At 37.9% G+C, this 22,892-nt stretch overlaps 1 protein-coding gene across 10 annotated transcripts in view; it reads left to right on the forward strand.

Moving 5' to 3' along the window:
• ACACA (acetyl-CoA carboxylase alpha) overlaps positions 1 to 22,892 on the forward strand; it is a 256,134-nt gene that overhangs the window by 152,101 nt on the left and 81,141 nt on the right. For all 10 annotated transcript variants that reach the window (XM_014559143.2, XM_032498300.1, XM_014559162.2 and 7 more), the window contains 8 exons: positions 2,601 to 2,657; positions 2,905 to 2,949; positions 9,158 to 9,199; positions 10,275 to 10,490; positions 11,259 to 11,414; positions 13,584 to 13,787; positions 18,338 to 18,493; positions 20,285 to 20,431. In XM_014559143.2, coding sequence (XP_014414629.1) covers positions 2,601 to 2,657; positions 2,905 to 2,949; positions 9,158 to 9,199; positions 10,275 to 10,490; positions 11,259 to 11,414; positions 13,584 to 13,787; positions 18,338 to 18,493; positions 20,285 to 20,431 — 1,023 coding nt within the window. The remainder of the gene's footprint in view (positions 1 to 2,600; positions 2,658 to 2,904; positions 2,950 to 9,157; positions 9,200 to 10,274; positions 10,491 to 11,258; positions 11,415 to 13,583; positions 13,788 to 18,337; positions 18,494 to 20,284; positions 20,432 to 22,892) is intronic.

Raw genomic sequence — 22,892 nt, forward strand, 5'->3', positions numbered from 1 at the left:
CTTGATGAAATAATCTATGAAAGTTTCTTCCCAGGTTGTGAGACACTAATTGCCCACATTTCATTGTTTTGACCTCAACTTTAGGCTTTTTCTTAACCCTCAGACCTGTATGTTATATATCATCCCACATGGATTTAAAGAGGCAGTTTCTCTATTTTCACTACATATAGTTGTAACATTAATTGCTGGTAAGTTACCCTTTTCCTTTACTGGACTTGTAAACTGAGGCACAGAGAAATCCAGCGTCTTTGCCCAGGGCTCTGCAGAAGGGGAACAGTTGACTTTGCGAGACCTGGGGGAGCTGCTAACTGAATCAGGTACTGTGCTTACCCAGGAATATTTGGCATTTTCACCTACTTGTTTTGAAATATATATATAAAAAGAAAAGGAAGGAAAAGCAATTTAAAAACAAAGCTGAAGTGATAACTAGTTTTATTTTTCACTTCATGATCATGCTCCTAGCAGTTTAGAAAAAGTTTTTTTTTTCTTTTAAAGAACACATTAAACTATCAGATAGGTTGATCCAAATTGTCCAAATAATCTTCTAGTCCCAGCATGTCTTTTTTTCTCTCATAGAAATTAGGATCATATATTTGTAAATGACTTGTGGAGGAGATTGAAGCAGTCAGTGTAAATGGAGTTTCTCCAGGTGCTGACGCCTAATCGCTGGGTAATAGCTGTGGACTTGCTGTGAGACCCGCATTATTACAATGTAATCAGAATCCTGTTGCTCTGCTGTTATTGTCAGCCACTTGTGGAATTTTTAAAGCAATAACAATTTTGATTTTAAATCATGGCATTATTAAAGTTATTTTCTTCCCTTGCCAGAACATAGCTATTGATGCTTGTCTTTGAAGGACTTGGCTGTAGTGGAATTCTTTGTTGGTATCAGAAGAAATGTTTCTGTTCCTCAGCATACTGAGAGACAGAGACCCACCCCCACCCCTCACCTCTTTTTTCCTCCTCCCCCCACCTCCTTCCGCCCCTCCTGCCCTCCTTCCATCCTTCCTTCCTTTTCTTATTGTAGTATCAATATTTGATTATTTACATTAATGAGTATGATGCCAGTGCCAATCATTTTAAGGTGTAGTTAAACGAAAATTCATTCATATTTGACTGGGTAATTTATTATTAGAAAATTCATTTCTCCAGTTATCTTTTGCTTATGCTGCTAATTAATTTTGTTACTAAGCAATGCCATAGTAGAAATGGAAAAAATAAGAGGAAATGGCCCAGGAATGTGCTTGTTTATAAGAGGAAGAAGCCATTTTTGATTTTAAAAATATATAGTATTAAGAAAGTTAAACAAACAGACTCACAGACATAGTAAACAGTCTTACGGTTACCAGTGGGAAAGGGGGTGGGATGGATAAATTGGGAGTTCGAGATTTGCAAATATTAACTACTATATATAAAAATAGATAAAAACCAGCTTTCTTCTATGTATCATAGGGAACTATATTCAATATCTTATAGTAACCTTTAATGAAAATAAATATATGCTTGTATATATGACTGAAATATTATGCTATCCACCAGAAATTGACACATTGAAACTGACTATACTTCAATAAATAAATAAAATTTGAAAAATAAAAAGTTAAGAATTGGCTTATAAATATATCTCTTGGTTAGAGTAAAGAAGGTAATTAAACTATCTGGATGTAGGTTGTGAAAGTCCACATATTTTTTTCTATTTTTTTTTTTCTATTCATTCATGTATTTTTTTCAGGTCATTCAATGGGTGCGATTGCTTCTGTACTTGCTAACATGTAGCCCCTCTTTGTTACGGTCCTTTAAGAGGATGGCTTTTACTCACTTCATTAATCTGTTCCTTTGTCTTTATCTTTTGAGATGAGTGAGGAGTACCAAGTAGAGGAAGGCTGACCCAAAGGCCCAAGACTCATGTAAGGGACTGTCTTGAAGCTGCTGGTCTCTGTTGACCTCTGATATACTGCTTGCCTATGCCAAGTGGAGATACAAATAATCACTAAATTTAAAAGACTGTTAAACACTGCTTTTAACAATTTTTAAAGAGAATCTTTTAAAAAAATACCATCATATAAAGTAGAGAGGAAATGTTTCAGAACTGAAAAGGTTAAAAGTTGTTAGGCTGAATTCTAGGAATGCTATATCAAACAATAGGTGATGGCTCTAGTCTAAATAACAGTTTAGGACTTGAATTTTCTATTTTATGGAAATTTTTTCTTTACTTGATTTTATTTAGCTTCTATATCAGTAGTGATCTTCACATTTAAATATAAGCCCACCAGTTTGATTTTTATAAGCAGAAATTTTGTTAAGGTCTACCTTGGTATGTATCAGTCCTTAGAGAATTTAAGTGACCTCATACGACCCTTTCTTCTCCTCAAAATTCTCTTTCAGTTTTGTTCAGATCAATATATAAAACTTATTTTGTGAAACTTAGTCCCAGGAGCCATGTTGAGATTTGTTGTTTGCAAGTTTGAAGGTACTGAGTCAAGATAAAGATATTCAAAAAAGAGTGCTTAGTGCAATCAGAGCCTTCTGAGGACTGAATGGGGTAAAACTGAGGCTGAGTGGAGATCTCATCGATCTTCTGTTTACATGTTTGTTTGTAGAAAGCTACCCTGGTTGAGCATGGGATTCGGCGCCTCACTTTCCTGGTTGCACAAAAGGTATTGGCATGTGAATTACGTACCTCTTTAATATTTCTTATGCTGCTGCTAGTACTTCAAAAAATGAAAAGTGTTGTTATAATCGTATGCTTACTTGCAGAATTTATGCAGAGAAAAAACTGTTTTGCTATAAATTTAATCAGGAAAAAGCCTTAGTTTAATCACCTTTTACTCAATTGGTTTTTAATTTTGTTACTAATTGCCAACTTCTACTGTTTTTCTTTCCTTTCTGTCTTTCATTTGAAAGGATTTCAGAAAACAGGTCAACTATGAAGTAGATCAGAGATTTCATGTAAGTAAAAAGAACAATGATGAAAGATTACTTACTGTTTTATCTGTTAGCCACTGATTAAATATTTAGAGTTATTTAGAAGGGCTGGACTGACGTTTGGTCCCTCTTTGAGAAAATACTATAATGAATATTCAGTTCTTCTATGGAGTGTTCAAACTAAAGGTTTTTTTTTTTTTTTCCTTTTTTACCCTATAATGAATTCTTAATATATCTCTGAGAAATAGTTAAGAATGAGCATATGCATTTATCCAGATGAATAAGGTAGAAGCGGGAGCTAACTAGTAATTTCTCCTGTGCACACGATGAATCAGTAATCAAGGACTGCCAATTATACTTGGGGTCTTGGCTTCTACCAAAGATGGATTCCAGTTCTATTATTGAGAATTCTCAATTCTGAAGAACAGTCATTTATTATTTAAAATGCCTTAATGGAGCCCAAGTTGGTGTTTTTGTCTTATGTTAATTCTAAGAGGAGGAAATAAATAAAAATTAAGTATTAAGTTGCTTGTTCCCCCATTTCATTGAATTAAATGTTAATATTTATGAGATTAAAAATTTTATTGAAAAATTTTAATAAAGAGAATTAAGTAATAGCCTGGCCTCTGAACTGTGGTGCACATGTGTGTGATCATACCCAATATGCTGAGCAGTACGGTCAGAAATCCAGTTTGCATTCAAGATGTCATTCTCTAAAATGACTGATTGGAGTAAAAATATTTCTTTAAAAATTGATCCTAGTGTAAGTGAAGTAGGATTCCAAAGGATATTAAGAATTCTTAATTTTTCTGATAAGAATTTTATTTTGTTTTGTTTTGGCAATTAAGATGATTGAATTAGTTTTCAAGCCCTGCTCATTTGCAATAATGAAGATGACATTTGGGATTCTGGAAAGGACTCTGTAAACTCAAGGACCTGTGTGTGATTGCTCTTATTGCCCTTTTGTTTATTAGGTCTCCAGCACTTGACATTTTGTTTTCCCTCTCACAGTTGGTCTAGTCTATAGAGAAACAAGAGAGCCCAGCCTGAAAGCTAAAGAGCTAGGATTTTTCTGAAACACTTTAGGAAATGTTATGGACTACACAACTCCCCTGTGTTATTGATGTCAGGAAATCAAGCAGAGTGCAGATATATATCAATCAATAACTGTAGATAGGAAACTGGAGGCAGTGGAGAAGTGTGAGGAGCTTAAAGAGAACCCCGGGGCTTTAGGAAGAAAAATCAGGAGCTTAGAGAATGAAATTGGTACTTGCAGGTAGAGCATGAGAGCCCATGAATAAACATTGTGGCTGGTAGATGCCGATCAGAACTCAGGTAGACATGCCAGAGCCAGGCCCTGGATTTGGGAGGAGTGTTGGGCTACGTTCTTAAGTGTTAATGGATTTTTTCTTTTCTCGCTGACTTTGGAATAATATATTATTCTGAGGAATAATATTAAATCCTGTAACACTGTTTTCCTTTTTCCTAATGGTTCAGATGGAGTCTTCACGTCTGTAGCACATGAGCATTCTATGATAAATTAAAACTCTCCACTAAAATTTTTAAAAAGCCAAAGCAGTTAATTCTCTTGAACATTATGGGGGGTTTTGTTTTTGTTTTTTTGGTATTTTCTTATCTGTGAATCTAAATCCTGTCCTAGAATATATCTATAGCTTTGAAACATTTTTTTCTCCCTGCTCTCCTAATATTTCTGGATTTAGGTTGAACAGGGACATGTATAAGCAAAATCTGCTAGGAAATGAGCCCAGCAGGGGGTCTTCTCAGGGAATTGCTGCCCAATTCCTGTATAGTGGCATCAAATGGGAAATCAGTTAAATTATCAAGTGACCTGATTTGTCATGAGTGTAGGAAAGGTTGCTCTAGGACATAGAGAACATTAAGGTTTAGGTATGGACTGGATTTGCTCTAAAGAACTGAATGGCAGAAGAGTTGGCGTGTTTTTTTATGTTAGGCCCATAAGAAATGATTAGTAGTTACACAGGGGGCAAGGGCGACTATTACTGAACTCTGGCCAGGATCTGCAATAGCCTGGAATTCTTGGCAGGAGTTGTACAAATCCGGGGCTCACTGTCGTGATGCTGCTCTGAATTCCACTGCTGGTGGTAGCTGGAAGGATGCTTAGCCTCTGTCATGTCATCTGATGTGCGCTTGCCCCATAGTTAGTGTAGTGTGAAAAAGAGGAAGCTTTCCGGGAGTGTTAGAGATGAATCCCTTGATCTCTTCGGCTTCCTGGTAATCCACTGTGATGTATGCAGCCTCCCCTGTTCTACCCTGTGAAATCCCTGTATTATTGAGTGGAAGAGGGAATGCACAGAGGAGGGGGCAAGGAGAGGAGGAAGGTTACCAGGTTTGGTTCAAGAACAGCACTGGCTGGTGTGGAATGAAGCAGCTGCGCTGTTACGGAGTCGTCATCTCTCAGACTGCTTCAGAACCAGAGCCAGGCAAATCAGGGCCAGGCAAAGTGGAGGTTCTTAGGGGATGTCTATATTGTTAGGTGCTTATTCAGATGCCAGTGAAGGCTATAATTATTTCCAAAACTTCTTGTTTAATCACTGTAGTCCCCAGAGAGCTGTCCACCAGCATGTTTGTTACTGCTTAAGTCTCTTGGCTCTACATGGAGACAGTTCTTCCAAACGGGCAGTGGTCACCAGCATTAAGGAGGCTTGGTGTTGAGTCTGTTTCCATAACCATCTAATTAAATCAAGTACCTATATAATGGGACTTGAATAACTGCTTAACATTGTTATTTAAACAGAAGGTTTGAGGGAAAATAAGTCTACCCTTGTAAATATCTTCTCCATATTAAAAAAAAAAAAAAAAAGGAAGCCTTGAAAGCAAAAGAATAAATAGGCTCTTTGAATTTCTGCAGCTATGTAAGCTGCAGTTCTCCAGTTTTATGTAGTATAAATATTCGTTTCACTCACATTTCAGATCCAGTATTCCAAAAAGTGCAGCAGAAGGTGCTGTTTAATTGGAATATAAATATTGTACTTTTTGGAGCTTTCCATACTTTCTTTCAGCAAAGTTTTTGTTAAGGATACTAAAATGCTTATTTTCCAGATTTTTTTTATCCTTTGCCACCTAAGCAAAAGCATTAGATTCAAAAACCATGATAAGATTCTGAATCAGTATTGCACCTGTAAGTTTCCTTTTGTTTCTTGTTTGTAAGATTTCATGAGATTTTAAAAATTCTGCTGTAAATTACCTAGGAGCTAACTGTAGTTTTGCCAGTTTTATGTGTGTGACTCCCACTTTAAAATGAAATGTTTTGGATTGTTTGTGCCTGAAGGAAGACCTCACCATCGAAAATAGTTATCATGGTTAGTAGTTCATTTCTTAAAAAAAAATTGATATGTTAATTATATCTCAGTAAGGCTGGAAAAAAAATTGGTAATTCTGTTTGCTGGTGGATCAACTATTAGTTTTTCAGAAGGTTTGGTTTGAGTTTTTGTTTTAATTACAGTCTATATAATTAGTTCTCAGCGTGTTGAGGTAAAAGAGAATTGCACCAGCAAGCTTCCAATTTCTTCATCTCATTAGGTTTTTAACACGATTATTAGTATCATAATCAGCTATGATGTTTTCTATTGCAGGTTTTCACATTCTCTGATTTGCAGGGTGTCTTGATTGGCTAATTTAGGCAAATTATTTTGATTGTCTTGATGATGGTTGGCTGATTAGAACACAGCAGGGGTATAATTTCTTCCTGAGAAATGTTGCATTCTTTTGTTTTTTGGTACCAGAACACTGAGAGGGTTTTTCTTTGTGTACATTCAATTATGATATTTGCCCATAACAGTAGTAAGAATGCCTGGAAAGCAATTACATTAGTGATGGAATAAACATGAATGCGTTAGTGGGAAAATTGGCCATATGAGGATGAGATAGGCTGAAGGAATTTACAAAAACTATGGGTTTGGACTTTTGGATTTCTTCTTTTCTGGTTTTCTATGTTTATGTAATTTTTGAGTGCCCCCCCAAATGACTTTCTATAAACATCCTCAGACTTCCGTATCTCCCAAAGAATTGCTCATTAATCCTGCTTGCCTGTTGCATTGAAATTCTTGCCATCTCCTTTTCTGATTGCTTTGTGCTTAAATTAAGGACTTCACTGTGAAGCTCAAATTTTACTCAAAAGTTTAAAAAGATTTGCTTATGTCATCTCACAACACCTTTTCTAAGCTAACCTTAATGATTCTGATTGGTGGTCTTTGCCCACCTCTGCCAAGAATTCTCAGCCTCTTTCATTGTTTGTAGTAAGGGTATTTCCACTCACTTGTTTGCTTTTTGGGCTTTTCAGTTACTACACCTTTTTTTAATAGAGTTAGTGGTAAATAAAAACATTTTTTGGTTACTATTGTTATGTTTTTGAAGGAAAATCAACTGTACACACTTGAATAAATGGCATACTGAATAAATATTTTAACTAACTAATTAATTAATTAAAGTTATGACAGAATAGGAGAGTATGTGCTTAAAAGATTGTATTATTACTTTCCTTGACTTTCCTTTCAGAAAATTTCATGAAAGGATTTTATCCTTCCATTTTTTGACTTGTGTTACTTTTTAGCTAAAGCTCTGAAAGCCGTTCCTCTTGAAAATAAAACCAAAACTAGACTATATAAAGCCCTGAGCATGAAATCTGTTGACGACTCAGCTCAACGTCTTCCTGCTTAACCTTGAAGTCATCCTCATGCTCTTCACTATCATTCCAGGGAATTAGAGAATTATTTAGGACAAAACATCATCAGTAAAAGATCAGTGCTGTGTAAAATCCACTTTCAAAGGGCTTTTAAAGACCCAAGGCTGGACAAGTGGTTCCCTGGCCTTGCTAAACAAGCTCCTAGAAGCCTGTTAAATGCTATTTTACAGTTAAAATGCCAGGGAAAATGTAAAATGATTTATTAACTGTGCAAGCTATAGTTAAGGTGAGGCGTAAGACCTGTGGAACGTATTCAAGAAGTTCATAGTAAATTTAAGAACTATGAGTTTTGCTTTTTTTGATCTCATCAAAGAGAAATCCTCTAAGTAAGGAATTTGGATTATAACAAGAATAGAAAGGTAGAGCCCTACACTTGAGAGGTGGAGTGTCAAGATGAAAGGTCATGGGCTCTGGCGATAGAGACCCAAGTTTACCTTCCGGCTCTGTGATCTAGGGACTATCACTTGGCAAAGTCTTCCTCATCTGTAAAATGGGGCCATAATACTTACCTAGAGAGGTTGTTGAGCACATTCGATGGGACAACACATAGGAGTGCCTGCTATCTAGAAGGCTTTCAGTACATGTTTCCTTCATGGTTCCTAAAGTTCATTGAGAGGTGTTTAGGCAGCTAGTCCTGGTCTCTCTGTCTTGTACCAATAAGTGTTTGATTACATTGCACTCATAATGAAGACGATGCCTGATGAAACCTCCTGTAGAGGCAAATAGTAATGACTTGACTCCAGCACTGCCAGTAGAGCTTCCCATCCGAGAAACAGGGGTATTTGGTGTTAATAAGTTAAATTTCAGAAACTAATGGACTCTGCTAATTGAATTCATCTTTGTTAATTAATAAGGTTCTAGTAAATTGGTTGCTTTCTTGTGTAACGCCCTGCAAAAGAGCAGTAAGACCTAATGATTGCAAGTTCACTAGTTCCACCCCATTCTTTCCTATACTTAGAGTGGTAGTGACCAAAGTAACATCTTGTATTTTTCTTTGTCTTGAAGTGCTATTGTTTAAACCTTTGAAATTATTAACTTTTAAGAGTGAATGTGGAAAAAGCATGGTTTAGGGATTCTACGCTGTCTGGCTAGTTTACATTTTAAGAGTTTCTTAAGGAGAAACTTGGGAAATCAGTCCAGTAACTACTGTTGCAGTGCTGCAGTGTAAGGATATATTGGTCTTATTTGCCAGGTTCTGCCAAGAGCAACCCCTAAGAAGATTTTTTTCACTTGGGAGATGAAAAAAAATACTGTTTCTTTTTTTTCCCCCTGGAAAAGGGTAGCTATTAAAGTTAGGTTAATAATGTGGTGATTCTCAAATTTGTAAGTGGGGTCAAAGTGATGGTTACCCAGAGGATGGTTCATATTCCCCAGGCTAAGCCTAGGGAAGGAGCATACTTTCTAGGAAACTGTCTTCTGGATGCTTGACTGCTTCTATACTACGTGTTTATCCCCAAAGAGCCATATCTATGAAGGACTGACACATTTTTTCCCCCTTCTTTAACACAGAGAGAATTCCCTAAATTTTTCACATTCCGAGCAAGGGATAAGGTAAGGACTCATCCCCCCATCCCTTTTTTTTTTTAAATATTTTTTTCTTAAAACCCCAAGAGTGGCTTATCTTTGCCATATGTTCCTCTTGCCAGTCTCCTCTCTGTAATTGAACTTATGCTTCCCTTTGCTTTATGTGTGTCTTAGAACTAAAGAAGACTCCCTTCTGAAAGAGTCTGGTTTAGGAAACAATCAAATATACTGACCTACCCAAAGAAAGTGGTAACGTTCAAAATCGTCCCTTAGGATTATCCTAATGATCTAATATTAAAGGACTATTATACTGAGTAGGGTTATTCTTGTCACTTACAGACAGTTCATTTGTACTCAAGTCTTGTTTATGTGCGTTTGTTTTTCAATTTTAAAACGCAAAATTTCAGACTATGTTGGTTTCTTCCTATTACCAGCTTATGTTTTTGGCTCGTTGTCTCCATTCACTCAATTGACATGTACTCTAAACACGTCTAATTTCAGCAAAATATACGGTAAATGTAAATACAACTTTCAAAAATAGATGTATAAATAATTCTATATCTATGGGTGTAGGATGTTCCAAAGCCAAATATCTCTATTTTTAAAAATTGTATGATATTTATTTTTCAAGTATTTTGCTACGTCCTTTTTACTCTGCCAGAAACTATAAGCATATGAGACAGAGGTCCTGCCCGTAAGCATTTTGGACTAGTTGGGTGAAACTAAAATACTGGTATATGAAATAGACATTAATGTGACGCAGACTAGTTAATTGTAAAAAATGAGTTATGAAGGCTTTAAATGCTGGAGGAATTCTGAGGGAATTGATGCTTTTTGTTTGTTTGTCCTTAATGGAGAGCATCACCACTCTTAAGAGCATAAATGACGAAAGCTTGCGAAGCAAATAGGTACTTCAGTGCCTGATCTTATGTAAGCTGTAGCGTTTTCCTTCTGTGTAGCTCCTTTTTTTTTTTTTTTTTGGCTCATTAACACATCATGGCTTATGTTTCTATTTTTAAGCATCTCTTTTACACACACTTTCATAATACGGTTTTGTAACTGCCTCTTGTGAGCTGTTTTTTCCTCCAACTCTCATGTTCAGTTTGAGGAAGACCGTATCTATCGTCACCTGGAGCCTGCCCTGGCTTTCCAGTTAGAGCTGAACCGGATGAGAAATTTTGACCTTACTGCCATTCCATGTGCTAATCACAAGATGCACCTGTACCTTGGGGCAGCCAAGGTGGAAGTGGGCACCGAAGTGACAGACTACAGGTTCTTTGTCCGTGCAATCATCAGACATTCTGACCTGGTCACCAAGGTGGGTGCTGGACTTTCATGGGGCGTTTTCCCTGAGGGGGAAGGGACAGAGAAACAGGCATGGTTCAAAATCAGGTTTTCCTTTTTCGAATCAAGGTTCTTGTTCTCTTTCATCCTACTCTCCAATAACCAGCAAAAATCTGAGAGTCATTTCTCTCATAGAAGTAAATATTCCGTGTAATGAAGGGGTTTTTTTCCCCTTTAATTTGGTTTTTCTTGGTAGTGGAAGCATAATAGTCCTCACTTGAGAAAAAAGAAAAGCATGCTAACAGAAAAGTCACAGGGAGGGTTAGGTGATGACAGAGGAGAAGGAGAAAGTTAGACCTCGTTGTAAACCTGTCCAGAGGTGGGATGGTTTCTATACACAGCAGGGTGCTTCTGGGCGTGTTAGTTACTACTGCATCCCATAGCCATAACCTTTCTTCAACTTTTCCTTTCTAAACAGATTTCCTTTCTAAACCACTCTGTTTGGCATATGTGCGATGTAACCCTTGTGGGGTTGCAGCTCTGGGGATGCCCAGCGTCCTATTAGAAGGAAATGATGCAGAAGAGGCAGGAGGAAGGGCTGGCAGGAGCTCTTTATCTGACCCTTGCCTGCCCCTGCTGCCTGTGGTCATTGGGTTGACCCCAGGGAGGGAAGTAAATATCATCTGCAGCAGGTGCCTTATGATTCATGACACGCTACTGCTTAAGTGCTTTTATAACAGCCATTTCTCTATTGCCTCTTTTAAAAAACGTTAATGTTGCTGGCGATTTTCTTCCTGCATAGGAAGCCTCCTTTGAATATCTGCAAAATGAAGGGGAGCGGCTGCTCCTGGAAGCCATGGATGAGTTGGAAGTTGCTTTTAACAATACAAATGTCCGGACTGACTGCAACCACATCTTCCTCAACTTTGTGCCGACAGTCATCATGGACCCATCAAAGGTACATTTCTCCCTAACTTCTCTCCCAACTCTCACCAGCACAGTCGGATTCATTCACATTTATTTGCGCTTGGGCCTGGAAACAGGTCCTCTCGGTCAGCTGCTTGAGCCCTTGATCTTCAAGGTTTTGTAAACTTGCTCGTAGGGCTCAGAGAATGCTTGTAGGACTGGGTTTCTGGGATGGTGTCAAAAATTTGATATAACCATTGAAAGCAGACCTCAAAACTGAAGATGGCATGACATTATCTTGCTGGTCACTTTTTAGCAGTACAAAAATACAAAACCTTTTCTTCTTCTTCCGTTGGTACCTGTTTTATGATATTTGCTATGATAGCAGTTAGATTTTATTTAATTCTGTAGGATTTCTCATGTGGAACAACTAACTTTGCTATTATTAGGCATTTTGGCAAAATTACTGCCTTTTTGTTTTAAACTAAATGGTACTTATCCAGTGGTCCGAGGGAGGTAATGCCAAAGTGTCTAACCCATTTCTCTTTAGTATTTTTCCACAGAGAGAATTTGGTTGACGTGGAATTCCACGTGTATTATGTAGGTTTTCTTCCCTGAGGCTTTAATTCTAAAATGCATTCCATATAACTTAAGGAAGGAAAACAAGGTGATTCTGTATTTAACCTTCTCCCAGGTGTAATAAAGACAGGTTATTCTCTGTTTCTGCTCCCTTTAACCTTTTTTCTATCATAATATTGTGGAATTTGGGTAGGAGAACCAGTGTATCCCTTTCTCAAGATCAATTGCAGACATGGACTTATGCTTTTTGAACTTGGTGTCTAAGACCTGAGAAATAATTTTCTACTTTTTTCTTCAAGACTCCAAGCTACTGATGGGTTGCTTTGTCAGGAAAACCAATGACAGGACCAGTCATTGAGTGTCATCAAGTCGCATCATCTAGTTTAAGTAAGGGTTCTCCTAAGTATTCTAGGACTGATGAAGCTAGAAGACTTAGAACATGACCTGGACACTATGTAACTGTATATGTTTGTAGATGTGACTTACCATTTCTCAATGAGATTTTGCTATCATCCTCTCTGTTTCCACTCCAAACACCCATATGCCCCATTTCTATCTTTCTAATCATAGACATCTGTCAGTTTCCTAGACAGAGAGTTTGTTGACTTTTGTTCACTTGAGTAAAGGATGGATAGATATTTCTCAGTTAACAAGCAAGTGTGGGAGTGGAGAACTCCTTGAAACACATTTTAACCTAAAATTCTTTGGAGCAGAAACAAAATACAAGGGTGGCACATTCTTCTGAAGAGCCACAAAAGAAAGGTGGTATGAGATACTTCTGTAGATTTTCTAAGAAGTTAAGAAAACATTTTAGCAAGATACTTCATTTAAGAAAACATTAATTTTGAGTAGTATGTCCTAGCTGCCTGTAACCATATTGGACAAAAAAAAAAAACTTTAGTAGGTCAAAAAGTAGAAGTCACATCTAAGACCATTTGGTTAAAATAACTCACCAAACCCTGAAAACTAGGAGCATGAAGCTGCCTTGGTATAAAGCTTAGAGAAACTCAGGAACATCTGCCCTATCTATTTAAGTCCCGGTTGGACTTGGCAGTGACCAAGCTTCAGAACTCAGTCTGGAGAGAACATTCTAGCACCACCTACAAATTGCCTTTCTTTAATTTGTGCAGTTTACCAAGAGGCATATGTTATAAAGTTTAATAAAATTGTGTGGAAAAAAGCTCATGGTGGTAATTGCTATGTTGATTTAAGGTCCTGTAAGTGCAATGAAACATAGTTACCATGCATATAAATGCTACTTAATAGCTGTTTAACTAGAGATTTTATTCTTATTTGGGGCTTTCTCTTAAATCCCATGGCTTGTAATTTTAGATATTGCAGATCTTTGACACAGAGTATGAATATAATTGGGAAAGGGAAAGGGAGTCGCATGGAATCGGGTGTTGTGAACCTGAGAAAAACAACTCAATTCCAGGCCAGCACGAAACTGCCCCTGACTTGTTCTAAGGAAGAGTAGAGTTGGGGAGAAACTGTCTGACTTTCTGTAAGGAATATATGGAGCACACACTTCCAGAAACCTGTGTCTTTTTCCATTCCTCCCTTCCCCAAAGATGGGCAGACCTGAAACAGGTCCTAGTTACAAGGTATCTCAGTTCTGTGCTTGGTGATGTGTCTGTGGCAGATTGAGGAGTCTGTGCGGAGCATGGTGATGCGCTACGGAAGTCGGCTGTGGAAATTACGCGTCCTCCAGGCAGAACTGAAAATCAACATCCGCCTGACGCCAACTGGAAAAGCGATTCCCATCCGCCTCTTCCTGACAAACGAATCTGGTTATTACTTGGACATCAGCCTGTACAAGGAAGTGACCGACTCCAGGACAGCACAGGTAACAGTTGTTAAGCAGGCTCCTCAAAGCTTTGGTTTGCTCCTCCAGACAGGCCACTTGTCCTGGGGATGGAAGACCCAAACTCACCACAAGTCCCCATTGCTTCACCCAGTTGGGTTATCCTCTATCAGCTTAAACAGTTGCATGAATTTGAAAAGTTTCGATTGCTTCATAAGCCGTGCCTCTGTTCTAACCATGAGTGTTAGGAAGCCCTCAGCCTTTTGTCGTGTATAGGTGAGCCCTCACGGATGCCACGTGAACCTGACTCCAGAGGTAGCTGGGCAGTTCAGGGCTCTTTTTCAGACAGCTCTTGGGCTCCTTGAGTGGTCTTGTCTTTTCCCCTCAGATTTGTCCTTGTTCCTGTTTTCAGCCTAGTTAGACTACTCACTGGCAAGTAAGGAAAGGAGAATTGTTGAAATATGAAATATCTCAAAGAAGGAGAATTTCAACATACAATAATAGCTTGAACAATATCAGTCAGTGTCTTTATCTTATTTATCCTTTATTCCATTTATACATGTAATCTTTCTCTTACAGAGTTCAGAGTATCATACCTATAAGAGCAAAGTGGTAAACATTAACCCATTTTTCAGATGGAAAAATTTGAGAATGTGAAAATGCAAAGTGACTTTTTAAGTAGATTGGTCCTATAATAGAAGAAGATTCTCTTTTAATCTGTTTTACCACCTTAGTTTCTAAATTTTGGGGCCACTTGCTATGATACTGGATTTAGGTTGGTTCACCATTGCTCACCTCTTTGTAAGAGCTGGGATGTTAATTTTAGGTCTCTGGCCTGAACTTGGGCAGTGCCTTTCTTCTCTTTAGAGGGTGAACTTTCTCTAGTATGTGTACAGAAAGGTTTCCATCTGTTCTATGCATTGGGCGACAGGAAGAGATTATGTGTCTCTTCCTTTTATCTATGTCCTTTTAAATCTGGGAACAGCAATAAGACAAGACATTTTTGCCCATATTTCGAAGATGAATTTTAAAGTTCTGGGTTTGGATAGTTGTCAGAGTGACCTTTCATTTTGTGCTTTGATTCCCAGTGAGATGGCCAGAGAAATCTATCCCATGAGAAGTGAACAGTCAAAACAGAGAGAGAAAGTGTGCACAGGAGTGCAAGGGGTGAGCAAGAGAAAGAAGATTCAATGATTTTTTGCTGCATTTGATGTTTTCAGGGCAACCTTAAAGACATTTTCAGTCAAAGCTTTCCATGGGCCAGGGATGTTTTTAATTAACTTCTACAGTGGCTTCAAGGCAGGTCTATTCTTGTGAAAAATAAGATGGCCACTTGAGATTTTAATGTTTTTGATAAATATGTTTGTTCTTCATAACTACTTTTTCCCCCCTTTCTTTTATTAGAAAGCTGTTAGATTTCCCTCATGCTGGCTAGCATGACACAGGGGCATGAAAGACACAGATGCCTTCAGTCGGGGTTTAGTACTGAATGAATGAGCTACCTTTAGCCTGGGGGAGAACCCCTCTTCCCATGGGTCCTGTATATTTAGGAAGCCCTAAGGATAGGGGTCTCCCTCAGGCTCTTCAGTTGAGAGAGTTCAACAACCACTACCACATGTGAACTCAAAAGCCCGTAGCTGGAGGAGGGAGCCCACAAAAGGAGCAGCTTCTAACTCAGTTCTGGCACTCCTAGTGCCTACCTGATGCTTATTGCCAGTTTGTGTTTTTCCCTTTCTTTGCTCTAGTGAGTCTTTATGTAAATTTAAAACAATGTAGAACCATGTGTGTCATTTATTCATTTGTTCATTGATTGAACATTTATTGACCACGTGTATACAAAGAAAAAGTGATCTCATTTCAAGAAATTTACATCATGTTAGAAGACATATATTTAATTTCCATCTAGTGTGATTGTGGTTTGTGCCCTTGTAAATTAAGTACATGGGTCTAGGGGAGCCAACTATGGGATCAGATATTGCTGTCCAAGAAAAGCCCTTTTGATGGCCTCTGGTGAAAGATGTGTGTTGTATGAAATGTGTACATATTTTCATGAACTTGTAGAACATACACGTTACCAATTTTTAATTACTATGGCCATTATGGTAGAAAATGGAATTAACATAGATAACGTAGCTATGATACAGAGGCTCCCAGTACTATCCATTGCTATCAACCTCCTGCTCCAGGATAATTTTTTATTCTTTCAGCCAATGAGGAGCAAGGTTGACTGGCCTGAGTTTCATTTTCTTTCATTTTCCTTGAATAGTCTTCGTGGTATTAGCTGTAATGAATACTGATGTCAGGCAGTCATAACGGGGAGATTTGGGTAATCCATTGCATAAGTCAATTGATGTCCAGTGTGTAGTATAAGAGGGAAATCCACATTTCCAAATCATCTTTATTGAGATACAACTTACACGTAATAAAATGCACTCATTCTATGTGTACGGTTCAATTCATTCTGAAATTGTAAAAACCTGTGTAACCCCCATCACAATCATGACAGAGAACACTCAACACCCTCAAAAGTTGTCTTGTTCTCCTTTGCAGTCAAAGGTAAAGGCACCAGCCCCAGCCCCAGGCACCCACTGATCTGCTTTCTATTGTTGTACAGTAGTGTTGCCTGTCCTAGAATTTCATGTAAGTGAAATTGGACGATATGTATTATTTTGTGTCTGGCTCTTTTTGCTCAGCATAGTGTTTTTGAGATTCATCCATGTTGCGAGGACTATAGGTATGTTCCTTTTCATTGCTGAGTTGTATTCCATTTTATAGCTACACCAGAATTTTTATATTCATTCATCTGTCAATGGACATTTAAGATTTTATTTTCCATTTTGGGCTGTTATGAGTAAAGCTGCAATGAACATTCATTTACAAATAATTTGTGTAGATATGTTTTCATTTCTCTTGAGTAAATGTATGGGTGTAATTATTGAGTCATAGTAAGTATATGTTTAATTCTATAAGAAATTGCCAAACTGTTTGCCAGGGAGGTTGTAGCATTTTAAATTCCTACCAGCAAGGAAAGTACCTAGAGGGCTTTCTCCAACCCCTTTTCTCAGCCCACACAGTTATGTTGCTTAATTCCAACAAGCCTAACATTATTCCAGACCTTGGCACAACTATACCTGCAGGTCTTGTCTTTCTTAATAGGCAGGAGTGTAGTTCCAAGAACCTGCTGCTTTTGCCCCTTTTTTCTTACTTTGAATTGGGTTATCTCCTTTAGGTTCAGTTTCCACATACTTAATACCCTGGCCTCACTTCACGCTTTGAATCTCTTGAAACAGGACTAATTCTACCTCTCACATTACTCAGACATTGCTGATTCTACCTCCCACCTGATGACTTTCACCATTGGTCATGGGGATGAGGACAGGGGCCTCTCCATTCTGTGGGGTTTTAAGCAGTCCAGGACGAATTTTGCCCAGAACAGGACCTGACTGACAAGTCAGCAGAACACGTTCGTATGTCTGATCTAAAGAGCTAAGAATTCACTCAGCTGAACTGTACCCAGGATTTAGGAAAGTACTTAATTCTTTTCTTATGCCTGTTTAGTAGGCATGCAAATCTATTCATTAATGGTAGACTTAAGCTTGTGTATTTTGGTCCCAAATAGATATGTGGGTATATACACATATCCCAATCTCCATTTGTATATACTGCATTGGGAATCTATATTTTATGTATTCATACATAAAGTGCCTAGTTTAGTGTCATGAAGCCTCTGGGCACTCAATAAATATTCATTGAATTGAAATAATGGCATCCTTTATAAATATTCATAAGCAAATAAAACTATCTAAATATATGAAGTATGAAGTACTCTTCTAGAAATATTTGAGTTAAAATGATTAAAAACTGGTGTGGTGATTTTATTATGTGACAACATAGATGTTACAGGAGCTAGTCACTAGTTGTGGCTGTAGTATACTGGGGAAATATATGTATATTATATATATAATTTAATAATATAGATATATTTTTACTGTAGGCTATGTCTTATGAGCTAACAATTAGCTAGCTAGATGGATGGATGAAATCCACTTGTGGCAGAAATGTTTAAAGCCTTTGTGTGGCTATTCATACTTATGAAGCACCTTCTAATCAAATAGACTAAAATATAGATGACCTGGTAGAGCCTTGACCTGGTCTTCTACTGTTGAGAAGAGAAAAGAATTCTCTTCAGTGCATAGCTGTCCTTCAATTTAAATACTACGACTACTTCGTTGGTTAGTTGACATACCTCGTTTCTGAATATATGGGATTCAAGTCACTTTAGAAGGCAAGCGTTGGCATTCTGTCTCTGAAATGTGAAATTTATGCTGTACTTTCTTGTTGATTTCAACTAATCCAAAAGTGAGAGCAGCCTGTGACGTGTGGTTGGTTACATACCATTTTTTTGGAGTTGGTTACTCTATAAAGAGGTGAGAGCACCACGTACAATAATGTTAAGAAGCATATCTTAGCTACTCAGCCCGCCAAAAATGTGTTTCAAGAAATAACGTTTGTGAAAAAAGTCCCCCAGGCAGCTAATTTGATTTCTTTTTTTCTCTCTTTTAACTCCCCATGCCATCCTCTTTTTCCTGCAGATCATGTTTCAAGCATATGGAGACAAACAGGGACCATTACATGGAATGTTAATCAACACTCCGTATGTGACCAAAGACCTGCTTCAATCAAAGAGGTTCCAGGCACAGTCCTTAGGGACAACATACATATATGATATCCCAGAGATGTTTCGGCAGGTAAAGGTGGCTAACTGGGGGGCTCCGACATGTTCCACAGAGGCAAGGTTTTCCGTGAATTTTCATCAGATGCAGCTTAGACTGGAATAGGGCACTCCCAAAGGGCAGGAAATGTCTTGACAGTTTTCTCATTTCTTTCTCTTTCGAGGTTTAGTGATTGCCAACCCAGATGTTGATGGCTCTTTCTTTATGAATTAACAGGAGGAACAGTGAGGATAGAAGCCTCTGTTGAGTAGAAAAGAGTAAACTGAGACCACATGCCTGTGATCATAGTTTACGATGACTTGTGTGAGGAGTCTATTTCCAAAGCCTATGTTCAAATTATGGGTGTTAAAAAGAGGTTTGAAACTCTAGTTCTCACCTTCCTATTTTCCAAAATAACCCAGGGTCTCTAACTGATAGCCTAGGTTAATATGATGAGAATCAATATATAACATATACAAATGGATGCAGAGTTCATGATACACAGTTTAAAGTATCAGTTCTTTTTGTGGGAGATTTATTATAGCTGAATAAAAACTAGTATGAGAAAATATGACATTATGAATCTCATCCTCTATATGAAAATAAATTCCTTTGATCTGTATGGTGAATCATCTCGAGGCTGCAGATTTTTCTTCCATCAATAGGAGGCAAGAAAAGTATATCGCCAGCAGAAAATGCAACAGATAAAGGTATCAAAAGAATACTGAATTTGTTCTTAAAAACAAAGTCTATGAATATAGGATTTTTCCATGTCTCCTAGTCAGTAATGCCAATATTACCACATTTGAACTTTGATAAAGTGATATATGCGATCTTAGTAAATAGTCTATCTGTAATTCCTGTATTATTCAGAAATACAAGAAATTTCCTTTATGTAACCATTTGTTTACAAGTTATCTCTCTTGAAACATAGCTATCTTCATTCAGTATTCCTGGCATGGTTGGCCTGGAAGTCGAGTGTTGATTCTGCTCCCCCTGTGCCAGTGCTATAAACAGAAATCACATTCTGCATAATTCTTCCTATAGAATAGACATAAACATAGTGATTTGGACCTGTAGGTATGAGTGAATCGTACTGGCTTTAAATGTTGCTTTGAGGCAAGCAAACAACAACAAAAAAATGAACTAGTTCCCACTTCATGCAGCATTTGTTTTGGTAATATGAAGTTGGAAATGGAAATGAAAATGGTTTTAAAATGAGAGGCGTGTCTGTCTGTTTTCTCGAATTTGAGCAGAATTGATCTGCAAATTTACAAGCAGTCATGCACCTAGAGTAACCTAATTCCCGTGCGTGGGCCTGTAGCTTTGGAAAGATGTTAGAAAGGATGCTTCCCTGAACCTCTAGCAGGAACTCGATTCTTGCTTTCTTGGGTTTTCTTTGTATTAGCTGAGTGTCATGTCACTTTCCTGGTTGTTCTTCTATGGCCAAGTGTCTCTAGGATTTTTCTTCCGTTTTGAAGAGAGATTGATGCTACTTATTTAGTTTTTTTATTTTAATTTTCCTGGGATATCATTAAGTCTGTTATATTTATTCATGCTCTCATGCTGATTCATGATCACTCAGTAGTTGGACTTTGTTGGAAAAGCGCCTGATTTTCGATATATAAAAAACATCATGTGAAAAATAATTACAAATCCATTTTAACTGAGAATGAGAGCTATAGAATTTGATCTAACGTTTTGATGCTCGGCAGAACACTTGGAAAAGACAGAGCAAAACTAGATTGATTGAATCTTGATGTTTGTTTTTCTCCATGTTGAAATGCTCAATTGTTACTGATTAGTCAAACTTCTCTCCTCCTCTAGTCCCTGATCAAACTCTGGGAGTCTATGTCCACTCAAGCATTCCTTCCATCACCCCCTCTGCCTTCTGACCTGCTGACCTATACGGAGCTCGTGTTGGACGATCAAGGTCAACTGGTTCACATGAACAGACTTCCAGGAGGAAACGAGGCAAGTGGCTGAGTCCCCGTCCTTCCTTTCTTACCTCTGTGTCCACCAGTGCCAGCTTCCCGTGGGGGTGGCCATTACATAGTATATTAATTAAGATCCCAGTGGCATAGGCAGCATGGTCGTCTTATTGGTAGAATTAGTAGTCTCACTGGTAGAATTCTTTAACCAGAGAACATTGACTGGGTATCAAAGAACTGTCATTGATTTTTTTAGGTGTGGTAATGGTATCCCATTATTTTAAGTGGTATTACAATTTTGCTTTGTAAACAAGTATTTTCTGTAAGGCAGACATACTTAGAATAGTTACAGATGAAATAATCGAATGTCTCGGATTTGCTTCACAATAATGGGGGCTGGTGGATGTGGGAGTGTAGACGAAACAAGATTGGTCATGAGTTGTTAACTGAAGCTAGGTGATAGGTACATAGGAATAGATTATTTTCTCTATTTTTGTTTCTTTGAAATTTTGAGATTTCCTGTAATAAAAGCATTTAAAGTATTTTTTGCTTGTTATTTTTCCTGATCTGGATAATTATTTGCATACTAGTATACATTTTTTGGTAATGCTTTCCATTCTCAGATAATTTGATCTGGTGCTGCTATGAGCATAGTAAATACTTTCGTCTTAAAGGGGCTCAGTCAGAATCAGGAAATTTAACATAAAACAAGGTAACAGAGAACCCACATCTGATAGTTACCTAGGAATGTATTTTCTAGCTTAGGATTCTTTTTTTCTACAGTGCACTGTTAATAATAATAAAATGTCATATTCTGCCTCATACCCCGTAACCTCCTTCGTGCATTGGGATTCTTCTTAATTTTAACCATGCATCTAATGTACAGTTATAACAGCAATGATAATAGTAATAAACCTCAAATGAGATGTTTTTATTTCAACCATAGATATAATCCCTAGATAAATCTCATTCCGTACAAGGAGTAATCTTTACCTGGATGTTCACCATAAGCAGGCTGGGTAGACGTTTGGAGATAAATGCATTTTTTCCCCATTTTATGCAATATCTTTTTCAAAAAATGTTACTATATGTACAAGGTGTGGAGCTGTTCAGCGGATGCCAAAACTGGGTGATTTGGTATTAAGATGGTACAAGCATTGGACCAGACGGAGAGTATCAGACTTGTAGGAGTTCTTCTAATCTAATGCCTCGACAAAAAGCAAAGGCAAGAGAGTAGGGAGGAAGGATGTGTAGGATTTTGGCGAGAGTAGATATACGTATGCTTGTTAACACACAAAGTTGAAGCAGCGATTTATGCCACTGTGTGTGGCAACTACAGAATGAACCCCTCCACAGCAAAGAAAACCTTCATTGTGCGAGACTTAAATTCTGATTCATTGAACAGCGTAGTCTTCAGGAATGGAAGGCACCCCTGTGAACACGGGGCTGAGAGAAAAACGCTTTTAACTAATGTAATTAAACACAAAATGAGATTTTTGGCCACGTGAAAGCTAGCTGCATAGCTGTGTGAAACCTCTTGCCATGATCTTTCTCTCCTGCTTCCTCTCTGCTCTCATTCTGTGTTTGAGCGAATGGAGACTGGGGGAATAGTGAAGTCCCAGAGGGACAGAGCTCTGTTCTTGCTGAAATTACAAGCACAGAGCTGCCTGGGCATGAACATGTAGTGTTTACTCTGCCAGTATGAATACAAATAGTCTTATTATACGGGACTCTGTACCCAAAGACCACACACACACACACGTACGCACACACGCGCGCGCGCGCGCGCGCACACACACACACGAATACAAAAAAAAAATTAAAGGTTTTTTTTTAACCCTTTCAAGACTCAACAAACCTTGGGAAAGGGATGTCTTAAGACAGTGGCACAGGACTACAGCTATGAGTGGTAGGGTCAATATAGGGACCATACGTTTTCCTTTGCCCAGTGCTTTAATAATCTTGAAATCTAGAAATCTAATAGTATTTTAAAATTATCTTTTAATATGAAAAGGAATATATGTATGTATATGTATGACTCAAACATTATGCTGTACATCATAAATTGACATGACATTGTAAACTGACTATACTTCAATTAAAAAAAAATTAAAAAAATTTTTTTCTTTTGCATTTCATCAGTTTTTACTTTCTTCTTGTTCTACTCTTTTCCCTTCTTAGTTGCCTATTTTCTTTCTCTTTTCCTTTTCTTCAAATGATTGACTAAGATTGAAGCTGAGTGTCAGCTTGCTGTTTCTGAGCCTTTGAGCTCGGGAGGAGCGAGACCGAGGTTCTTTTGTGAGCAGTTAGTGACTAACGCCTGGGATGGCTGATGAAGCCAGTCAGTGGCCGGAGCTAGATTATAGGGCACTGCATGACAGGAATGAAGTTAGTATTAGTATCAAACACTGTTACCAATATCTTGGACATACAATGGAGCATGTCCACTGAGAGACTGACCCATCTAAAGATGGAGTTTCAGCAGTCAGAACTCTGAGGGACAG

Source organism: Camelus ferus, chromosome 16 (genome assembly GCF_009834535.1).
Source record: "Camelus ferus isolate YT-003-E chromosome 16, BCGSAC_Cfer_1.0, whole genome shotgun sequence".
NCBI lineage: Eukaryota > Metazoa > Chordata > Mammalia > Artiodactyla > Camelidae > Camelus > Camelus ferus.